Raw genomic sequence first — 20,303 nt, 5'->3', positions numbered from 1 at the left:
TGAGACTCTCCAAGTCAGAGGACCAGCTCAGTCCCTTTAAGCCTTTCCTTCCCCCAAAGGGTAATTTGATCCCCAAGGTGACAAAGTGATCAGACAGGTATCCTCCACCTAGAGACCTGCCCATAACTAGGAAGCAGGAAGTCCCATTTCAGGAGGAAGAGGACAGGCCATGGGCAGAGCTTACCCTGGGAGGTCTGCACTGGCGGGGGCTATTGGTCCGTGTTTATTCCACTGCAACCTCTCCAGTTCCCATAGCCCACCACAGGCTGTTTGAAACCCTAGTGAGGGTTTATACAGTGAGCAAGACTCTAAATGCACTCCATAGGTTTTACCTTTCTATTACGGAAATTTTCAAATGTACATAGAAGTAAGGAGACTCTTGTACCCTCCATGAACCTAAGCCTAACTTCAACAACTGCCTATCTCCTTTTATCTATCAACCTTTGGGGTTTTCTTGCCCCGGAGTGGGATAGTCTTGAGAATACTGAGTATTTTCAAGTAAATCTCAGACTTCTCATTCACAAATCAAAAAGGATTAGTCAAATGGTGTTTGAAATACTACAAACAAATAGCAGTCCTTACTTTCAACCATATCAGCTAGAAGGTTGAGACCCACTGGCAAAGTCCAGCCTCCTAGTTCTAAGGAGGGTAACTCTGGAGAAGTGAGCTACCCAACGTTAGTGGCTAGAGCGGGAACCAGGAAGAAGTCCGCTCAGCTTCTGGAACCAGTCCTCTTCTGGAACCAGTCCTCCCGGCTGCCTGGTGAGTGATGGCCCAGGCTGGCGACCATTTCCCAGGCCCCGTCCCTGGGAGGGGGAGGGGGACCCTCCACTAACCTCCGGACTGCCGGAGGGAAGAATCTCGGCTGTTCCCCAGAACATATTTCTGGAAGCACAGGCCGGGTGCCTGGCAGCGGGTCACGGATGCAGCGGGGTACTGGGACCTGCAAGTCGCGGTAACGAGTTGGGGGGGATCCCGGGCGGGATACCCGGGTCTGGGGTGGCCTTGAAAAGAGAAAGGGGCCTGCTCCCACGACCGGCGGGATAACTCGCAGCCAAGATTAGGCTGCGGCCGACCCGGTTCCACGTGGGGAGTTGGCTGGCGAGACTGGCGCGGCGCCCACACCCAGGGCTGGGAGCAGGAAGTAATCTCCCGCGGGCGAGGCCCTGGGCGCGGCGCGGCAGGTGCAGCGCCAGGCGGCGCGGGCTGGCGGTCAGTGCAGAGGAGGTGAGCGCCGGGGTCGCCTCGCGGCTAGGGACCGCCAGCCCCGGGGCGGGAGCTTCCGGCTGGGCCCGGCCTGGGGTGGGGGGGAGGGTGGCTTTCTGGGAGGGGGAGTGGGGCGCTGCCTTGAGGGTCGGATCGGGCCACCCGGAGGGCCTCGAATATGGGGTAGGGGCGTTGCTGGGCGGGGTGGTGGGTTTCAGGCTCGGGAGAGGGCTGGGGGCTTTGACAGTAGGGAGAAGGAGGCCACTGCAACAAGGTTTCGGAAGTGTGAGCGTGGATAGGTGGAGGGATGCGGCGAGGCCACTGTTCTCTGGACCCCGGGGGACTCGGGGTGGTGTCAGGGCTCTGGGGACGCGGTTCTGCCTGGGGATGAGGGGCAAGATGGCCCTGCAGATGAGCGGAGTCGGTGGGAGTTAAGCCTCTCGAGGAGATGGAGCAGGGAGGGAGGGCTTGCTGGAAGGGGGCCGAGGCTCTAGCACCCACAGGACCCTTCCGCGGCTACCGAGATCCAACACCCAGCACCACCAGCTGCGGGGGCCAGGGGCCCGCCGCGAGCGACTTGGAAAGCCACTTCTCCGAGGCTGTGGCTTTATGGGAGATGCCGGGCGCGCGGGCTCTTTAAGGAGGGTGTTGGGGGCGTGTCAGGAAATGAGTCCTGGGCCCGCCTCCCCCGGGGGAGGGGCCTCGGATGTCGGCAGGCTTCGGGGCCGAGTGGAAGGCTGGAGCCTGGGCCGTGGGCTTGTACCGGCCGAATCTACTGCGGGTCCGGAGGACCCAGGCCCTGAGCGCCCCCTACCTCGCCTGCACCCTCTTTCCAACCGCCCCCCTCCCGCACACCCTCCTTTCAGCTCCTTGCTTGCCACCCCCTTCTCGCCCTGCAAACCTTTTCTTTCCCATAGCAGCCCATGCCTGTTTCTCTCTGCACCTCTTCCTCACGCTGTCCCCCGCCCTTTTGAAGCCCCTTCGCCCAGCGTTTCTCCTGCTCCCCCTTCTCCTTCCATTCCTCCCCTCCCCCACTTCCCGCTGATTTCCTCCCTACTCGGTTCCAGCCCCTTCCCCCCTAACTTGTCATCTCTGTCCAACCTTAGCCCATCAGGCACCTTTCCCCTGTCTTGTCTCATGAGCCCCCTGAGGGTGGGAGCAGGTGGTGGAGCTCATCCCAGAGCAGAACCTCTCCATCCGAGAGAAAAGTGGGAGGCCTCCAGGCCACCCGCCATGTGACAGTTGAGGACTTCAGTTTGCAGAAAGCAGATGTGAGCTCGCTGCCCTGTACTCCAGGAAGTCAGTCTGGCTGTAAGCTGACCCACCTCCTCTGCTACCATGAACAGGGCCTCTCTGAAGCGGTCAAAAATCCTGCATATGGCACTGATGGGGACTTCCGACCCCACCGGAGAGGCAGAGGCCAGCCAGGAGAAGCCCTTTGTGCTGCGGGCACTGCAGATCGCCCTGGTGGTCTCCCTCTACTGGATCACGTCCATCTCCATGGTGTTCCTTAACAAGTACCTGCTGGACAGCCCCTCCCTGCGGCTGGACACCCCCATCTTCGTCACCTTCTACCAGTGCCTGGTGACCGTGCTGCTGTGCAAAGGCCTCAGCTCGCTGGCCACCTGCTGCCCTGGTACCGTGGACTTCCCCGCCGTGCACCTGGACCTCAAGGTGGCCCGCAGCGTCCTGCCCCTGTCGGCGGTCTTCATTGGCATGATCACCTTCAATAACCTCTGCCTCAAGTATGTGGGTGTGGCCTTCTACAACGTGGGTCGTTCACTCACCACTGTCTTCAACGTGCTGCTCTCCTACCTGCTGCTGAAGCAAACCACCTCCTTCTATGCCTTGCTCACCTGCAGCGTCATCATCGGTGAGTGGCCAGCCAGGGACGCGGGGAGTGGGCGCGGGGGGTTGAGGGGGGAAGGATTGGGGGAGGATGGGAGCTGAAACCCTAAAGAACAACCCTGTCAAACGTCTTTGGGCTTTATCTGCCCCGGCTCCCTTGTTTTGACAGTCATATGAGGAAGAGTCTAGGGTCCAGAGAGAAAAGTAACTTTCTGGAGGTCACCCAGCAAGCTAGGGGCCCAATTAGGGCCCTTCAAACAAGATGGGATTATAATCTATACTTCACACAGGGAAAACCAAGGCACAGAGAGGTTGAGTGATTTGTCAAAGATCACACAGCTAATAAGTGGTAGAGGTGGGATCTGATCTCAAGCAATCTGGCTCCTTACATTTGACCACTGTACTCTATTGCTTCTCAAGAGTTCGAGTGTCCTGACTTCTCATCCAGTGCTCTTTCTAGAGGACATTACATCTTTTAAAAAATATGTGTATACCATCATCCTCTGACCTTGCAGGCTTACAATAATGCCTGAGACAGTGGCAAGAGATATGCTTTGAGATAACTTAGCTGTCTTCCCAGACTTGACCCTCAGAAAATAAAAATTACTAATGGGGACATTGTGTTAGTTATTTGCATACAACATCTCCTATGTTCCCCAGAGATTCCCTAAATGGTATTATCATCACCATGACCGACTACATACACACAAGGAAACTAACACCAGAGAGGTTAAGTCACTTACAGGGCCCCACAGCTAAGAAGTATCCAGCCTGGGTTGGACACTCAAACTGGCTGGCCCCCCAGGCCTGTATTTCTAATCACTCCGCTCTGTTCTTGTCCCCTAGAGTAGCGGCCCCCAGCCTTTTCGGCGCTGGGGACCAGTTTCTTAGAAGACAGTTTTTCCACAGACTTGGGGGTGGGGGGATGGTTTCAGGATAATTCATGCCCATTACATTTATTACACATTTTATTTCTTATCTAATGCTACTGTTGATCTGACAGGACGTACTGGTCCATGGCCTGGAGGCTGGGGACCCTGCCCTAGAGGTTAGAACTGTGCCATCTAGTTCAGTAGCCACTGACCACATTTGTCTATTTCCATTCAAATTCAATGAAATTTTTAAAATTCAGTTACTCAGTCGTGACCTGATTCTGTAGCCACATTTCAAGTGCTCAGTCACCACGTGTGGCCAGTGGCTGTTGTACTGGATGACACAGATGGTAGATCATTTCCATCATCACAAAGTGTTTTATTGCAGCCTGTTAGGTAGGAGCACCCCCAGCTTCCCACCTTCTTAGAGTCTTGCTGGGGCTCAGTCTTCCAGGAATGGAATCTTTCTCTGAACCTCTTCAGGTTCTTCCTGGTTCAGCAGACTTCATCTTGGTTGACCTACATCATCTTGGTTAGTATCTGAGTTCCCAGGCTGAGTTGCAGCAGTTGCGGGGAGGGGCCCATCCCATGCCACCTGTCCTAGAAAATGTTTTCCTCATTGAGCCACTGGGGGACCTAGGCCTGGCCAGTCTAGGTTCAAGGTGGGAGAGAGAAGAAGGGCAGAGGTTGGAGTGAGGGCAGCTGCCAAGACCCCTGGCAGATCCGTCTCAGCTGCTCCCATTTCCTCCCCCAGGGAGCTGGTATGGACTCCCAGACCACACTTAGACAAATGCCCCAGGGATCTCCATTTCAGCCCCACTGACTTTATGGAGTGGGGGGTGAGGGAGGAGAGGGAGGGACTTCCTGATTGGCGAATTTGCATGCAGGCTGGTGAGGTCATTAGGGAAACTAGGCCCAAGTCTGAAAAGTAATCAAAGCAGCGGATGGTGAGACAGCTTCTGGGAAAGTGCATTCACCGGTTTGCTGTTGGGACAGGCGCCCAGGAGATAGTGCTGTCTGCTGGCCCAGCGCCTGGGCCTCCTCTCCGCAGTGTTGCCCCATCCCCCCACCCCACCCCCGTTCCTCCTTATGGGGGAACATGGACTTTCCATGCCCCCTCCTCCTCCCTTCCTCGGATAGTATCATTCCGTGCTCCCTCTTGGCTGAGATTCCCTCTGGGGTGTGGAATCTTAAAAGGGGCAGTCTCTCTTCTGGACTCAAAAGGTAACCAGAGGGCTGGGGGCCCTCTGGCTGTGCCCCCAGAACCAGGCTGTGGGTACCCATTTGCAAAAGTTCTGCCGAGAACAGAACACTGCCAGCAAGTGCTTACCGCCCAGTCTTGTCTCCTCTGATCCTCACGACCACCTCCAGAGCAACCTACGTGCACTCGCTCAGCAGATATTACTCACTGGCCAAGCATGTGCCAAGAGCTCTGGGGATGCAAATTCTGAAAAGGTAGATGCAGCTCCCACGCTCCTGGAGGGCATGGGGTTGATGCCTAGCAGTCAGAGAGTTATGCCGTGACTCGGACATAAAAGGTGCTGCGGAAACCCTGGCGGGGGTGGAGAGGGGGAGAGAGAAGAGCGGGGAGGGAGGGTTCTAAGCTGGCATTCCAGAGGAAGTACTAGATTGATGTAAGGAAGAAGTGAGGAGAGAACGTTCTAGGCAGAAGAAAAAACCCGCATATCTGCGTGGCTGGGCCAGAGCAGGCTGTGCCCGTGAGGCTGCCCAAGTTAAGTGAGCCTGGACTGTCTCCTGAGGGCTGTGGAGATGCCCAGAGAGGCTTTAAGCCAGGACTGGACCCGAGCAGATCTGTCCTGCAGGGAGATCATGCTGGCTGCAGGGTGGAGAGTGGATTGACTGGGGGCGGGGGTGGGGCGGTGTCAAGAACATGAACCCAGATGTCCACAGTGGAAGGACAGGGGAGCTCAGAGAATTTAAGTAGACTTTCCGTGGGCCACCCAGCCTTTAAATGACAGAGCCCAATCGGAGTCCAGACCTCTCTGACACCAGAACCATGTGGCCGGCTGCTGTGGCAGGAGATACAACATGTGTAAGATTTCAGCCCCTGCCTTCTGGGAAAGTGGAGTCTAAGCTAGAGAGACTGTACTTTCCCCTGGGCAGGCGCCTAGCAGCCCAGGGCAGGCAAGGGTCTTGAGGAAAGCACAGGCAGGAGGGAGCCAGGAAGAGGTCTGGGTGATGGGGGCACCAGGAGAGACTTCAGCCCTGGAGAGGCTGGCTTTGACCTCGAAGAACGAGTGGAATCTCCCAAGAAGGAGGAGAGTGTTTCTGGTTCAGAAGATGATCAAGGGTGCTGAACCCTGGTGTGAGAAGCAGGGAGATGAGAGTGGCGACTCGGGGTGATTGCGGCACAGAGGTGGGGTTCAAGCGCCTGGGGAGCCCAGCATGCCAAGCCGAGGGTGGGCAGTGGGGCACCAAGGAGGCTCCATGGGTAGGAGGTGTCACAGAATGAGTCTCGGAAAGAGTAAGCAGCTCCAAAGACCTCGGGCCATAAGTGCTTCTCACCACAGTAGACTCCCATGTCACAGACCGGGAGGCTGAGTGAGGCTCTAAGACCTCAAGTCACTCACCCAGGGTCACCTCCCCCACTAAGTGCTGTAGCCACGCTCAACCTTCGGAACCATTTCACACGTTGCTTTTGAGGAGGCCCCAGGCCAGCCCAGTCGTCCAGTTACAGGGTTCTCACAGCACCCTGTCCTGTCTTATGGAGCTCATTACAATTGTAATTAAAGAAGTAATTGGAAAGGAATCATTTTAATGGCTCTGTCCTCTGCCGGAACGCAAGCCCCATGAGGAAGGGTTCCTATTCTGGACTAACTCCCCCAGCCCTTGTGCGGTGCTCTGCACGTAGTGGACACTTTGCACACCTTTCTTGCAGGAAGGGCCGGGAGGATGGGATGGTGAGATCAACGTGACACAGTCTGTGAACTTGGGTGGCAAAAATTCTCTGTCCTTCCTCCTCCCCATGCTGTTCCCCTCTGCCTGCTGCAGGTGGCTTCTGGCTCGGAGTGGACCAGGAGGGCGCGGAGGGCACCCTGTCTTGGACAGGGACCCTCTTCGGCGTGCTGGCCAGCCTCTGCGTCTCACTCAATGCCATCTACACCAAGAAGGTGCTCCCGGCGGTGGACGGCAGCATCTGGCGCTTGACCTTCTACAACAACGTCAACGCCTGCGTCCTCTTCCTGCCCCTGCTCCTGGTGCTGGGGGAGCTCCGGGCCCTCTTCAATTTCCCCCAGCTGGGCAGCGCCCACTTCTGGGGTATGATGACGCTGGGCGGCCTGTTTGGCTTCGCCATCGGCTATGTGACGGGACTACAGATCAAGTTCACCAGTCCCCTGACCCACAACGTGTCCGGCACAGCCAAAGCCTGTGCCCAGACGGTGCTGGCCGTCCTGTACTACGAGGAGGCCAAGAGCTTTCTCTGGTGGACGAGCAACATGATGGTGCTGGGGGGCTCCTCTGCTTACACCTGGGTCAGGGGCCGGGAGATGAAGAAGATGCAGGAGGAGCCCCACCCCAGGGAGACCGAGAAGAACAACGTGGAGGTGTGAGCTTTCCAGAGACCCAGGCACAGCCCAGCCCCTGGGGAGCACGCCCCTGAATGCGGTGAAGGTGTCTCTCTGGACCCGGAGACTGTGGCCTTACAGACGTGATGGGAATCTGGTGGTTGAGATGGAGCCAGTGTTTCCCAGTGACGTCAGAAACTTGCCAAACCCGTCTCAACCCCTTTTCCTAGTTCCAGGGTTTTGTCCTCCCATAGGGAGGAGGGACGCCCCCGTGAGAAGAGCCAGTTAAGTCCTCTGGAGGAGTACCAGCTTGCAGGGAGTAGGACAGGGGCACGTGCCAGAGATTATGCCCCCTTCCAGGGCCTTCTACCTCCACACGACCTTTGAGGTTGGGAACAGGCCACAGCCTTGAAGGGACAGCATTGGCAAAGCCAGCCAGTCTTCACTTACACTCAGGGGAGATGGGGCTGTGACCCCACTAGAGGTTTAGGGTTTGAGAAACCTCACCTCTCTGTGTCCCGGGCAAGTAGCATAGCTTTGACCCACCCCCACCCAACCCCAGACCAGCCTTCTTTTGGAGGAGAGCTTGGCTGGGATGCGGGAGGAAATGGACAGACGTTCCCTCTTCTTTGCAATGAGACCATCAGGTCCCATGAAAGGGGGTGAAAGGTTGGCGGTACCCAAGCCTGGTCCTGGCACCCGCAAGGGCTACTGGGAAATGGCCTGGGGATGGGCGGCATCACGGGAGAGCTCCCTGTCCCCGCCATCTGCACCCCACGTTTCTGCTGTTTGAACGTGATACGTCCTTCATAGGCTCAGCAGAGTCAGCGACCCTCTCCCCCGATCCCCAACACCAGTTTTCCCCGCCTCTCTCCCCTGCCCCTAAGGGGCAGCTGCCACGTGGCACAGCCGCCTGGCTCAGGGAGCAGCTCCGAAGTGGAGCCGGCGAGCCACTTTGGCTTCTGCGAGCTGCTCCTCCCCAGGAGGTGCTGAGGGAGCAAGGGTCAGCTCAGAGCTTTCTACCTCTGCTGTGCCGGGCCCCCTCAAGATACAGTTCCCGCAGGGCTGGGGTGGTAACCTGATCTAGATGAAGGCGTTCTGCTAACAACTGCAGACATCCCTGAGTTTAAGGCTGAAAGAATCTTCCCTTCCGCTCACCCCCACCCTCCAGGACTCAGCGTGGCTTTCATGACTCCGTCCCTTCCGTCGGGTGTTTCCTTCAACCCAACTTTTGGGGGGTAACTCCCGGTGTTTTCAGTCCCTGGAGCAAAATGCTGGGGAGAGTGGGCCTTCTCACCGCCCCTCTCTTCTAGTCCCTCCACCCTCCCAGGTGGTTTCTGATGAAGTTGGTGGGACTTGATGCCCTGAATTGTGTGCGATTTAATTAAAAATTGGACTAAAGCATCTTGTGTGTGTGGAGTGAGAAGGGACAGGCAGGGTCTGGATGCGACCTGTGAACAAAGGCTCTCGCCTGCCATCAGCAAGCTGGGGTTCTAGCACAGCAGCCCTTCTCAGAACCTGTTCTCCCTCAAGGCAAGGGGTTGATCCAAAGACCAAAGCTGCTTCCAGACCTCAAGTTTCCTGTGGGTAATTGTTGCCACTTTCTGGGTACTTGCCAGAGACAAGACACTGCTGAGTGCTCTGTTCCATCATTCATTTCCACAACCCTCTGCAACACGCCTTGGGGTGGGCGCCATCACTCGTTCCCCCATTTTACAGATGAGGACACTGAGGCTCGGAAAGCAGCATAGGAAGGAAGAGGCAGCAGTAGGAGTCAGACAGAGGTCTCTGCTTTCAGAGCACACTTACTTAACCACAGTGGCCTTAAGTATACCCAGCATTTTTTGAGCGTCTACTGCTTGCCAGGCACTGGTGGTAGGACGTACTGGTATGAGGACCCAAATCTGCTTCAGGGGACAAGAATATAAACACACATCAAGGCTCCCGTAACAGATGCAGTATTGCCCTGAGATCTCAGAAGATGAAGAGACCACGTCTTCACAAGGGCCAGGGTGTTTGAATATTACTGGGCAAGCAGGGGCTCCAGGAGCAAGGGTAGACTGACCCAGGAAACAAGATTAAGCTAAGAATAGAGTACATGGGGAGTGGTGAGAGGTTTTCTTTGGCGAGGGGGGTAGTGTATAGAAAAGGAGAGTGGACCATGGCGTGAACAGCCTTGAATGCAGTGGTCCATCTGGTCTTGATTCTAATCAATTTTAAAGCCATCACCAGATCCCTTAAACAGAGAAGGGACATAATCGTCTCTGCACCCTCTGTATAGTCAGAAGATTGAGACAACATTCTTCATGTTATTAGCACTTTCTTGAACAAGATTCAAGAGAAATCTAAATAGTTTGAAAAATATTCAGGCAGTCTCAATTCACAGGACAGAACTGAACAGCCTATTATCCAAGACCTCCACACAGAAGAGCACAAAGATATATGGTGTCTGAGGATGGATTTGCATCCACATGCAGCAGAACACCCAGTTCTGAGGCACACGAAGCCCAGAGAACAACCAGAGCCAGCCTTCCAGCATCCCAGGTTCCCACAGTCAGCACCACCGCCCCCAGCTCATCTCTATGGTGTTTAAAGGAGCCAGGGCCGCCCCCAGGAATGTTTCGCCTGCAAGAAGCAAAGGAAGTGTGCCTTCCCTGGCAAGTCCACAGTTCCCCTTCTCTTTGGTTCCCCCCCCCTTTTTTTTTAACGAAGTGTCTAAGTTTTTTTTTTTCAAAGTGTCTTGTTTGTAACATAAAAATAAGATCACTTTTCCCCTTTGATTCCAGTGGTAACAGGTTGCTAAGGGGAAAATGTACATATCAAGAAGGAGTTTATCTCCAAAATTTCTGCTAAGAAAAGAACAGGAAGGCTTAAAGAGAACCATATACATGTCATATACACATCTGACATCAACAAAGATACCCTGAAATAGTGGGAATACAACTTGGAAAAAAAAAAAACCTCAGAAAATATTTTAATATGCCCCCAAAAAACAAGCATAAAATAGTCTGGTACAAAAAGGCAGAGATGTGGAAGTCAAGCTGCCCAGAAAAAAAAAGAAAAATGGTGGATGAAATGGAAAATTTAGGAACAGAAAGCTGATTCAACACTGACACACACTTTTCCAGAATGCATCACTCTTTACTTCTGTTTTTACAGAGCACTTGATCAGAAGTCTGGAGACCTAGGTTCCACTTCTTAGAAGCTAGGGGGCCTCAGACAAGTCTCCTAACCTTTTTCAGGCCTCACTTTTCTTGAGATATGGGGGTAATCCTTGTCCCTCCTGCCATACGAAATGGTTGTGAATTGATGCTCAGCATCGTTCTGAAAAACGGTGAGTTATTGTTCTTATCCAGAGAAGGCACTGGCACCCCACTCCAGTACTCATGCCTGGAGAATCCCATGGACGGAGGAGCCTGGTGGGCTGCAGTCCATGGGGTTGCTAGGAGTCAGACACGACTGAGCGACTTCACTTTCATTTTTCACTTTCATGCATTGGAGAAGGAAATGGCAACCCATTCCAGTATTCTTGCCTGGGGAATCCCAGGGATGGGGGAGCCTGGTGGGCTGCTGTCTATGGGGTTGCACAGAGTCGGACACGACTGACTCAACTTAGCAGCAGCAGCAGCATTGTTCTTATCAGCATCAACAAACAGCAACCTCTTTGAGTGATAACTATGCACCAGGTGCCAGGGAGACAAATAGTGGACAAAACCCTAGAAACAAATGAACAGTCAAATAAGGACTTCCTGGTGGTCCAGTGGTTAAGAATCTGCCTTTCAATGCAGGGGATGTGGGTTCGATCCCTGGTCAAGGAACTGAGATTCTCACATGCTGCAGAGCCCAGCTGACACAGCTAAAGAGTCCATGCGCCACGACGAAAGATCCCTCACGATGCAACTGAGATCTCGAGTGCTGCAAGTAAGACCCGATGCAGCCAGATAAAGGAATAAGTATTTTTAAAGAAACAGATAAATACAGCATGTTTAGGAAAATGAAGAAAACAAAAAAGCCAAAATGGAGAATATTAGAGGGGAACCTTCTCTAGATAAAAAGGTCAGAGAAGGCCTCTCTCTGATCGCATTTAACCTCACCCAAATGATGGGAAGCAGCAGCTGTAGGGAGAGCTAGAGAAAAAGGTGGACTAGGCAGAGGTCACAGCTCAGGCAAAAGCCTTGAGGAGGGAAGAGCTGAGTGTAGTCCAGAGCCAGAGAGAAGTAAGCTGAGGAGGGGGCAGTGGGGGCAGGGAGTGAGGGAGCAGAGTTGAAGAACCAGTTATTCCCAGGGAACAAAATTCCCCAGAAACAGGAAAGGCCGAAGAGACAGATTCGGCAACTTTCTGACGTTACTGGGGACACTGGCTCCTTTTGGTCCCACTCACCGTGGGGTGGAAAGAGAGGAGGTCAGAGGCCACGTTCCATCCAGGGAGCACCTACTGACCACAGCAAGGAGGTCAGATTTATTCTCAGTTCCCTGGGGAAGCCGCCAGGAGCGCCATGACTGGTTCATGTCTTAAGAAGATTCTCCCTAGCTGTTTACATCTTTAAAAGAGCTCCTCTAGTGAGAAGAAAGAATTAGATAAATCACTTACCCTCTCAGATCCTTTTCCCAAATAAAAGAAAAGAAAGTTCCCATAATGAAGAGATTGGAAAAGACCCTGATGCTGGGAAAGATTGAAGGCGGGAGGAGAAAAGGATGACAGAGAATGAGATGGTCAGATGGCACCACCGACATGATGAAGATGAGTTTGAGCAAGCTCCAGGAGTTGGTGATGGACAGGGAAGCCTGGCGTGCTGCAGCCCATGGGGTCACAAAGAGTCAGACACAACCGAGTGACTGAAAGGAGATAACATGACGATTTAAGGAGTTATGAAGTACATGAAAGGAGCTATGACGTACACGAAATCTGGTTACTAGATGAGAAAACCGCGGCCCCATAGGGTCACATGATAAGTTAGAGACACCAAGGACAAACTAGAGTGTGGTACTCCGCCCTCCTGGCCCCTCCTCTGATGATCCCATAGCTGCCTCACTGGACACAGACCCTGCCCCCACCGAAACCTCGGCTCCTGTGAGAGAGCTAAATTTAGGACCTGGAACCGGCTAAAACGGGGACACCGGAGCCTGCTGCACTGAAGCAGCTGGCCCAGGTGTGCTGGGAGCTTAGGTGAAGGAAGGCTGGGGGAGGAGGGAAGGGGGAGGGAGGGGGAGGGGGAGGGGGGAGGAGGGAGGGGGCGGGGAGGGGGAGGGGGAGGGGAGGGAGGGCGTGGCGACTAGTGTGAGGGTGACTGCAGGGTATCGCTGAGCCCTGGTGGGGAATGTATAGCCGGAGAGCTGGGAGCGAGTTTGAATCAGCCCCAGATCTCAGACAAGCCTGAGGCTCAGAATGTGTGACTGACTTGCCCAAAGCTGCAGTGCGATGGGGCAGGACCCAGACCCCTTCTCTCAGGCCAGTGCCCTTTCTGCTAAGCATCATCAATCACCATTTTTTAAATAATGATAGCCACCATGACTATTATTATCGCTAGTATTTGTTAGACGCTCACCACATGCCAGGTGCTGTTCTAAGCATATTACCCGTTAACATCTGACACCCATTGACCCATATTAACATCTGCAATAGGTACTGTTTTGGTTTTCTTTTTTTAAGATGTGGAACTTTTAAATTTTTTTTTTTTTTTTGGATGTGGACAATTTTTAAAACCTTTATTGAATTTGCTACAATATTGCTTCTGTTCTATGTTCTGTTTTTTTGGTCAGGAGGCATATAGTTTCTTAGCTCCCCAACCAGGGATCAGACCCACACCCTCTGTATTGGAAGGCAAAGTCTTAACCACTGGACACCAGGGAAGCCCTTGTAACAGGTACCATGAACAGCCCCCGGTCACAGATGAGGGAACCCCAGAGAAGTTAGCATCGTGCCCCAAATCACAGAGCTGGGTTACCCCTCTGTACAGTGAGAACGAAAACAGAAAGGGACATGGGCCAAACCATATGTGACGACAGAACTCTGACCCGCAGCTTTGGCAGCAGTCAGCCCTGGATGCTAAACCGGTTCCTCCAGTGGCATGAGCCCAGAACACTCAGGATCTGGGTGATGACAGCCTATTTCCCTATTTCTGGTCCCCACTCCCTACTTCCAACTTAGGACCAAGCAATCACACAAGACTCCCCTCCCCTTTCTAATGAGCCCACCTCCCCCTTTCCGATCTCTTTAATAGCCTCCGGAAGCATTCCCTTTTCTCTAGAAAGCCTTCCCACTCCCCTGCCTGCCTTTGAATCTTTACCACACTGCGAGTGATGGTGGCTGACTCCCCTGCTATAGCAAGTTCAGAATAGATAGCCTGCTTGTTCTCTTGTGGGTGGTCTTTGTCTACTTCTGGAACTCCCACTCACTATCAGCTTTCTGTCCAGGTGCAGACTGGCTTGGGAAGGAGGAAATAGTCTCAGAGGAGCCCCAGGCAGGCAGAAGGATTTGGAAGAAGCCTGTGGAGTAGGGTGGGGGCTGGGTAGGAGCAGTTGCATTTCTACCAGGCCTGCGGTCTGGCTCTCTGGCTCGAAGGCTGCTCTGTAGCCCCAGAAGGGTTAAATGATTTTCCATCCAGCTAGAGACCCTCTCTCTGCTTCCTCTCCAGGTCATTATGCATAGGGTCCCTGCCTTACCTCACTTTTCATTCCTCTAGTCCTTATTGAGTACACTATATGCAAGGCCTGAACTAGTCTCTTTACATCTTCATTCCAGGTACCTCGTGAGGCAAGATCATCTTTCCACTGCTTTTGAGATACACTGGTCTCTGGTTCTGTGTCCAAAGTCATTTAATCCCCAACCCTCCATAACTTCGTTTCCTTCCCTATAACACAGGGGGAAGAATGCTAGATTAGATCAGTTCCTCTAGGAAATTTGGGGAGCCCCCTTAAAGCAGAAGGGAGAACCAAGTGGACCCCCAGCCTCCACTCCAGGGCAGCCTCAGTTTCACCCATTTACACACCAAGGATACAATTTAGATTTAGTTATGCTCAAACAGTAAAGAATCTGCCCACAATGTGGGAGACCTGGGTTCGATCCCTGGGTTGTGAAGATCCCCTGGAGAAGGGCATGGCAACCCACTCTAGTATTTTTGCCTGGAGAATTCCATGGACAGAGGAACCCGGCAGGCTACAGTCCATGGAGTCGCAGAGTCGGACATGACTGAGTAACTAACACTATGGTCCACTATGCTAACCAGGGGGTAGGGGGCCTTCTGCATATTACGCTGCTAATGGGGCCCCTAAGACTTCAGGAGAGAACATGAGAAAACTGTGTGGTGCATACAGTATCTTTTTGACCCAGTATCAATCCCTGCTTCTTTGCCTTTGCTGCCATTGCCATAATTTTGATCCTTTTTCTTCTGAGACTTGCAGAGGGTAAAGTGAAAGTGAAGTCGCTCAGTCGTGTCCGACTCTTTGCAACCCCGTGGACTGTAGCCTACCAAGCTCCATGGGATTCTCCAGGCAAGAATACTGGAGTGGGTTGCCATTTCCTTCTCCAGGGGATCTTCCCGACCCAGGGATCAAACCCAGGTCTCCCACATTGCAGGCAGACGCTTTAACTTCTGAGCTACCAGAGGGTAAAGAAGGCACTAAATCTTGATGAGTAAAGATGAATCATGGTAATCCCAGTCTCCTTGTCTGTTATTAGTTAAAATGGAATTGACTAAGAAGACATGAAAAGTCTACTAGTGGCCAGTCTACTACTAGGAAACCCCTAACTCTTCAAAAGAGACACAAAACAGGAATGTTCCTGCTGTGGCCTCTTGAGGGATCCTCAGCAAGATGGCTGGAGCTCTGGCAGCCATTTGGAATCATGAGAAGAGTCAATTTTAGGAATTCTAGCCTACACACCATCAGAGTGGAAAGATAGAGAGAACTTGGGTCCTTGGTGACATCACTGAGTGTTGGAATTAAGAAACTCAGGCACAATTTAAGCCTCTTTCAGTAAGCTTTCCCTTTGTAGCCAGAAGCATTTTAGCTGGCTTAGCTCTCCTTTTCTGTTTTGTGGTTAACATGGCCCTGTCCTAAGCCTTAAGCACCCATGACTAGAACAATGGGATGATGTAGCCCATCTGGGGCTTGAATTGAATTTATCATCCAACAGCATCTGTCAGAGCGTGCTCCTGGGCACCTGCCTGGTTCCAAACCTCCAAGCAACCTTCTTCTCTTCCTTCCACTCTGCACTGTGATCCCTGGCCTGCTCCTAGCCTCTCCTCTCTCCATGGCTTGCCTCCTTCACCTTGAACCAAATTGGACTCTGCTTTTGAACCTCCACCCTCCCTTGTCTCCTGGACTTTCTGGTTGCTCTGTGTAACCACCAGCCCCATCCAGCCTGATCCCAAACTCTTGCCCTAATACCTGCTCCCTTAGACCCAGGTTGTCCTGCCCCCTCCCCAAGAAAGGAAAATGAGACCCTGAGAACCCTCACCTGAAATAACTTTTAACAAACCCTGATTTAAAGCAGGATCACTTTACATGGAATCTCAAATAGAAAGAAATGACTTAAAATGGTAAAGTCAATTCAACCACCACCCCCAGTGAGTCAGTAGATCCTGGAGCCAGCCCAATCTATCCAACAAAGCTTGAGCTTTGGAATAGCATTGTGGTCATGGAGCTGAACCCAAACCCAAACTGTATCTCCTTAATCTCAGCTCTCAGCTCTCATGAAGCTTGGTGGGATGGGGTCCACAGAGACAAACACAGACTTCCAGCTCTGTCCTAGAACCAAGAGCTCATATTCACCTGAGTTGGACTCTGCAAGAAGGTGAGGGGAAATAAAAGGAACATGAAGGTTGTCACCTTCTCCAGAGGCCAGGCAGGCAACAGGCAATGGGGGAGAAGCCAGCATGTGAGTCAACAGGGATTAGTCTAGACTACAGTAGACTGGGGGCCAGTGAACCCAGCAAAGGGCCCCAAATTCCTAATTTCCAAAACTAGTTTGCCCCTCTGACCATCAGTTTTCAACTTCTAGGCCATTGGACCTAAGTCAAAATCCCAGCTCTGCCATCTGTGGGCTGGGCATCTTTACATGGGCAGGATAACATCTCTGCAGACTCAGTTTCCTATCCACTTTCCAGCTGTGTGGCCATAGGCAATATGACTTGATGTCCCTGAGCTTCTAATAACAGAATAAGGATGACAATAATTCCCACTCCAGAGGGCAACGCAGTGACCGGATGGGATAATGCAGGTTGCGTACTTAGCATGTTGTCTGCTACATAAATAGCAGCTGTGATTATTAGGTGGAAGCTCACAGCAGAGAGAATTACAGGACTTTGTCCCTTCTGCCACAAAGGCCTGTGGATTCAGCTCTGTGACCTGCCCAGAGCCGCCTGCTGGGTGGGAAAGAGCTGCCCTGGCCGGAGCTGGAGCTGCCAGGACTGTCCCTCCCTACCACCTTCATCTGCTAAATGAGTCTCCACTCCTCCCCTCCCACTGCAATCACAGGGAAGGTGAACCCTTATTTATCACAGGAGTGAACTCCGGATGAAAACAGCAATGTGGCCCACCAGTCGCACAAGGGAGGGAGGCAAGCTGGATGGGAATTGTGGTGGAATGGAGGGCTTCCCTGGTGGCGTGAATGGTAAAGAACCCGCCTGCCAATGCAGGAGACCCAAGAGATGTGGGCTTGATCCCTGGGTTGGGAAGATCCCCTGGAGGAGGGCACAGCAACCCACTCCAGTATTCTTGCCTGGGGAACCCCACGGACAGAGTAACCTGGTGGGCTACAGTCCATGGGGTTGCAAAGGGTCGGATAGGACTTAGCATGCACGCACAGACAGTTTCACACAGAGGAGCCATGACAGAGTTCTTTTCCAGAACTCTGGATCTATATGTTTGCTGTTTGGGAATGTGGGTCTATATTGCTAGAGCTTATACTTTGGCAAGAGGAGCTGGAAATCTGAATCTCTACGTGCCATCTCCTGATTTTTTTTTTTTACTTTTAATCTCATTTTATTTTTTCTCTAAACACCTCGTCATCAGTCAATAAATGACTGATGATCAAGGGGAAAACGGGCATAAGTTTGGATGATTCACTCCTTACGTGAATTTTACAGCACGGGAAAAAAGGAAACAAAAACCCGTATACATATTCAATCAATAAATCAAGACAGTCTTTATAAATATGTAAGATTATAAATACGATCAAAAATTTTGGGCATTTGAATTTCTTTCATATATACTTTTTAACTTCGCAGAGTCCTCATAACAAGCAATCTTCCATAAGACCCAAGCAGTAACAGCAATCATAAATGGAACAGGTGAAAAAACTGTTAGCATCTTTTTCTCAGAAGAAGGAAAAGTCAATACTCCAGTCAGTAGATGTTCTTACAGTAATGCTGAAAAGTAGTAGCACAGCCATTTGGGAAGGATTCCTAAACAGTATACGTTTTCTTCTATTTGTATACATATCGAAATGACCCTATTAATGTAGGTAGACTCTTAGAAACGTAACAGATCAATCACCTTTTCTCAGATGTAATTAAGAAGGCAATTCACAGGTTCAAGATTCAGCACCAAGATGACACCCTCCTTTCGAAGACAATGGGCTGCTTTTCTGGGTGTCCGATGTCCTCTGCTAGCCATCAGTAGTTGTTTTGTGGAGTTTGCTCAGTGTTCAAATGATCTTTCGATGAATTTAGGGGGAGAAAGTGGTCTCCCCATCCTATTCCCCCGCCGTCTCAGTTCCCTCCCTTCCTGATTTGTTTAAACAGTGACTTGGGTATATAAAATACTGTGTAGGCTGTGTGGCATGTACACCGACCAGATTCAGCCTCGGGCCACCATTTCATGCCTTCTTTTGTGGAATATAACTTCTTCTTCTTCCTTTTTAAAAAAAAATATCCACTTATTTATTTGGCTTCGCTCGCTCCCAGTCCCGGCATGCAAGATTTTTAGTTGTGACATGGGAACTCTTAGTTTCGGTCTGTGAGACCTCAGTTTCCCAACCAGGGATGGAACCCAGGCCCCCTGCATTGAGAGCATGAAGTCTTACCCACTGGGCCACCAGGGAGGACCCAGAATCTAACTTCTTTGTCATATCTGTGGAAACTTAAGTAGGACACAGAAGTGAAGGGAAATTCGCTCAGTCATGTCCGACTCTATACAGTCCATGGAATTCTCCAGGCCAGAGTGGGTAGCCTTTCCCTTCTCCAGGGGATCTTCCCGACCCAGGGATTGAACCCAAGTCTCCTGCTTTGCAGGTAGATTCTTTACCAGCTGAGCCACAAGGGAAGCTGTGGGACACAGAACCAGGTGGCAAAGGTGGCAGGATCTCTGTGGACCAGAGCTGATGGGGATTGTCACTCTGGAAGGTGCCAGCTAAAAGTGCCCTTCTTTTGCTACCTCCCAAGAAGAGAAACTTCCTGCAGGGAGTCAGTCTAGCTGATTCCAGCATTTTCCAGCAGCCATAAGGAGAAACAACACTTACAGTCTTTAAAACATTTTATTGCCTCTCTTCACTCTGTCCTTGAAATGTGCAGGAATGCAGGAGCATGCCTGTGGGGCTTCTGTGATCACTGTTGCTACTGCAGATAGTAAGAATAGTTCACGGAACAGTAATTATCACAAAGCCGTCTATTTCTGTAAGGAATGTTTGTATATGGTTGCACAGTTTATTTTGAGAAAGTGAATTCTATCCTGTCAACCTCCTCCAGACATTCCTCAAGGCTTATAACCGTGTTAATAGAAGGTGCAAATGGCAGCCGCTGCTGGGTGCTCATCCATAGCCCTCCCTTCTAGACCAAAGAGCCCCCATTTTGTTCAAGTGTCAGGTGGCCTGTTGATTTCCTGAGGCCAGCCCCTTCCACACCCCAGGGGTAAATCATGATTGATCTAAATTATATCAGATTGGCCAGGGCAAGGCCAGGCATCCTGGCCTACAAGACCTGAGGGAGGTCTTCTGGGGGTGCTTCCCTGAAGACTTTCCTCTGTCTTACAAAGGAGTGGGAGGAAGCCTTCTGTAGGGTGGGTGGAGACGCTGTAGCTATTTTGGGGCTTTGAGGGAATCAGCTAACACCTGAGGACAGGTAAGCAGAAAGATAGAGGGAACCTGGGTCCTTGACCTGGGGCTTCTTTATTCAGCATCTAATCTTTAATTCTTCAAGTGGTCAATGCTCCCACCCACCTCAGGACCTTTGTATATGCTGTTTCCTCTACCCACAACACTGTTTTTCCCTTCACCACACATCTCAGATCTCAGCGCAAACATTGTCCAATAAAAACAAATCAGGATGTAACTAGGGAGAGACATTCATTAGAAAGAAAGAGTCTACTGCAATAGACAGGACACACCCGTCTCAGAAATCTGTGAGCATCTCAAAATCAAGCCAAGAAAGGTTTTTCTCTTCTAGGATAAAGGAGGAGGCAAGCAGGATCTTTGGAGGGAAGCCAAACAAGCCATGGAAAATGACAAGTGGGATCTGGTAAGAAAATCGTCTGGCTGTGGTCAGCTGATTCCCAGGAGAAGTTGACAGGGGAGGCACAGTCTACTGTCTCGGTGCTTGCTCAGCGGGGCCCTGTGGGGCTCCTGGGCACAAAGCCTCTCTGTGTTCTGCATTTCTCTGATTACAGGAAACACCCTTCTTTCAGTCTCCAAGACCTTCCCTGGGTTCCAGCGGGCAGATTCAGTTAGGGAAGGGAGGGGATGCAAGACCAGGGAGAAGCAAACTGAAGAGCAGCCTTGGGGCAAGGCCCTGTTTCCCCAGCACCAGATAAACCCAACAAGTACGTGTTAGTGGCTCAGTCCTGTCCGACTCTGTGACCCCGTGGACTGTAGCCCATCAGGTTCCTCTGTCCATGGAATTTTCCAAGCAAGAAT

At 51.9% G+C, this 20,303-nt stretch overlaps 1 protein-coding gene across 3 annotated transcripts; it reads left to right on the top strand.

Moving 5' to 3' along the window:
• The first annotated feature begins 702 nt into the window (after positions 1-702).
• Positions 703-8,820, top strand: SLC35C1 (solute carrier family 35 member C1). Of its 3 annotated transcripts, none has more exons than XM_065945326.1 (3): positions 703-762; positions 2,553-3,079; positions 6,939-8,820. In XM_065945326.1, the coding sequence occupies exons 2-3, from the start codon at positions 2,584-2,586 to the stop codon at positions 7,496-7,498; spliced, it is 1,056 nt and encodes a 351-aa protein (XP_065801398.1). In that variant the 5' UTR covers positions 703-762; positions 2,553-2,583; the 3' UTR covers positions 7,499-8,820. The 3 variants fall into 3 exon arrangements, with proteins under 3 accessions (XP_065801398.1, XP_065801396.1, XP_065801397.1); XM_065945324.1 differs by lacking the exon at positions 703-762 and adding an exon at positions 852-955; XM_065945325.1 differs by lacking the exon at positions 703-762 and adding an exon at positions 1,163-1,227.
• The last annotated feature ends 11,483 nt before the right edge of the window (positions 8,821-20,303 follow it).

Source organism: Muntiacus reevesi, chromosome 9, assembly GCF_963930625.1.
Source record: "Muntiacus reevesi chromosome 9, mMunRee1.1, whole genome shotgun sequence".
NCBI lineage: Eukaryota > Metazoa > Chordata > Mammalia > Artiodactyla > Cervidae > Muntiacus > Muntiacus reevesi.
This window is presented reverse-complemented; position numbering and strand designations above follow the sequence as displayed.

Excerpts from the sequence above, each read along its gene's own strand:
- SLC35C1 (XM_065945324.1), top strand. The coding sequence starts at position 924 with ATGCAGCGGGGTACTGGGACCTGCAAGTCGCG. Across the intron at positions 956-2,552 it reads ACTGGGACCTGCAAGTCGCG|GGCCTCTCTGAAGCGGTCAA; the intron begins GTAACGAGTTGG and ends TACCATGAACAG. Across the intron at positions 3,080-6,938 it reads CACCTGCAGCGTCATCATCG|GTGGCTTCTGGCTCGGAGTG; the intron begins GTGAGTGGCCAG and ends TGCCTGCTGCAG.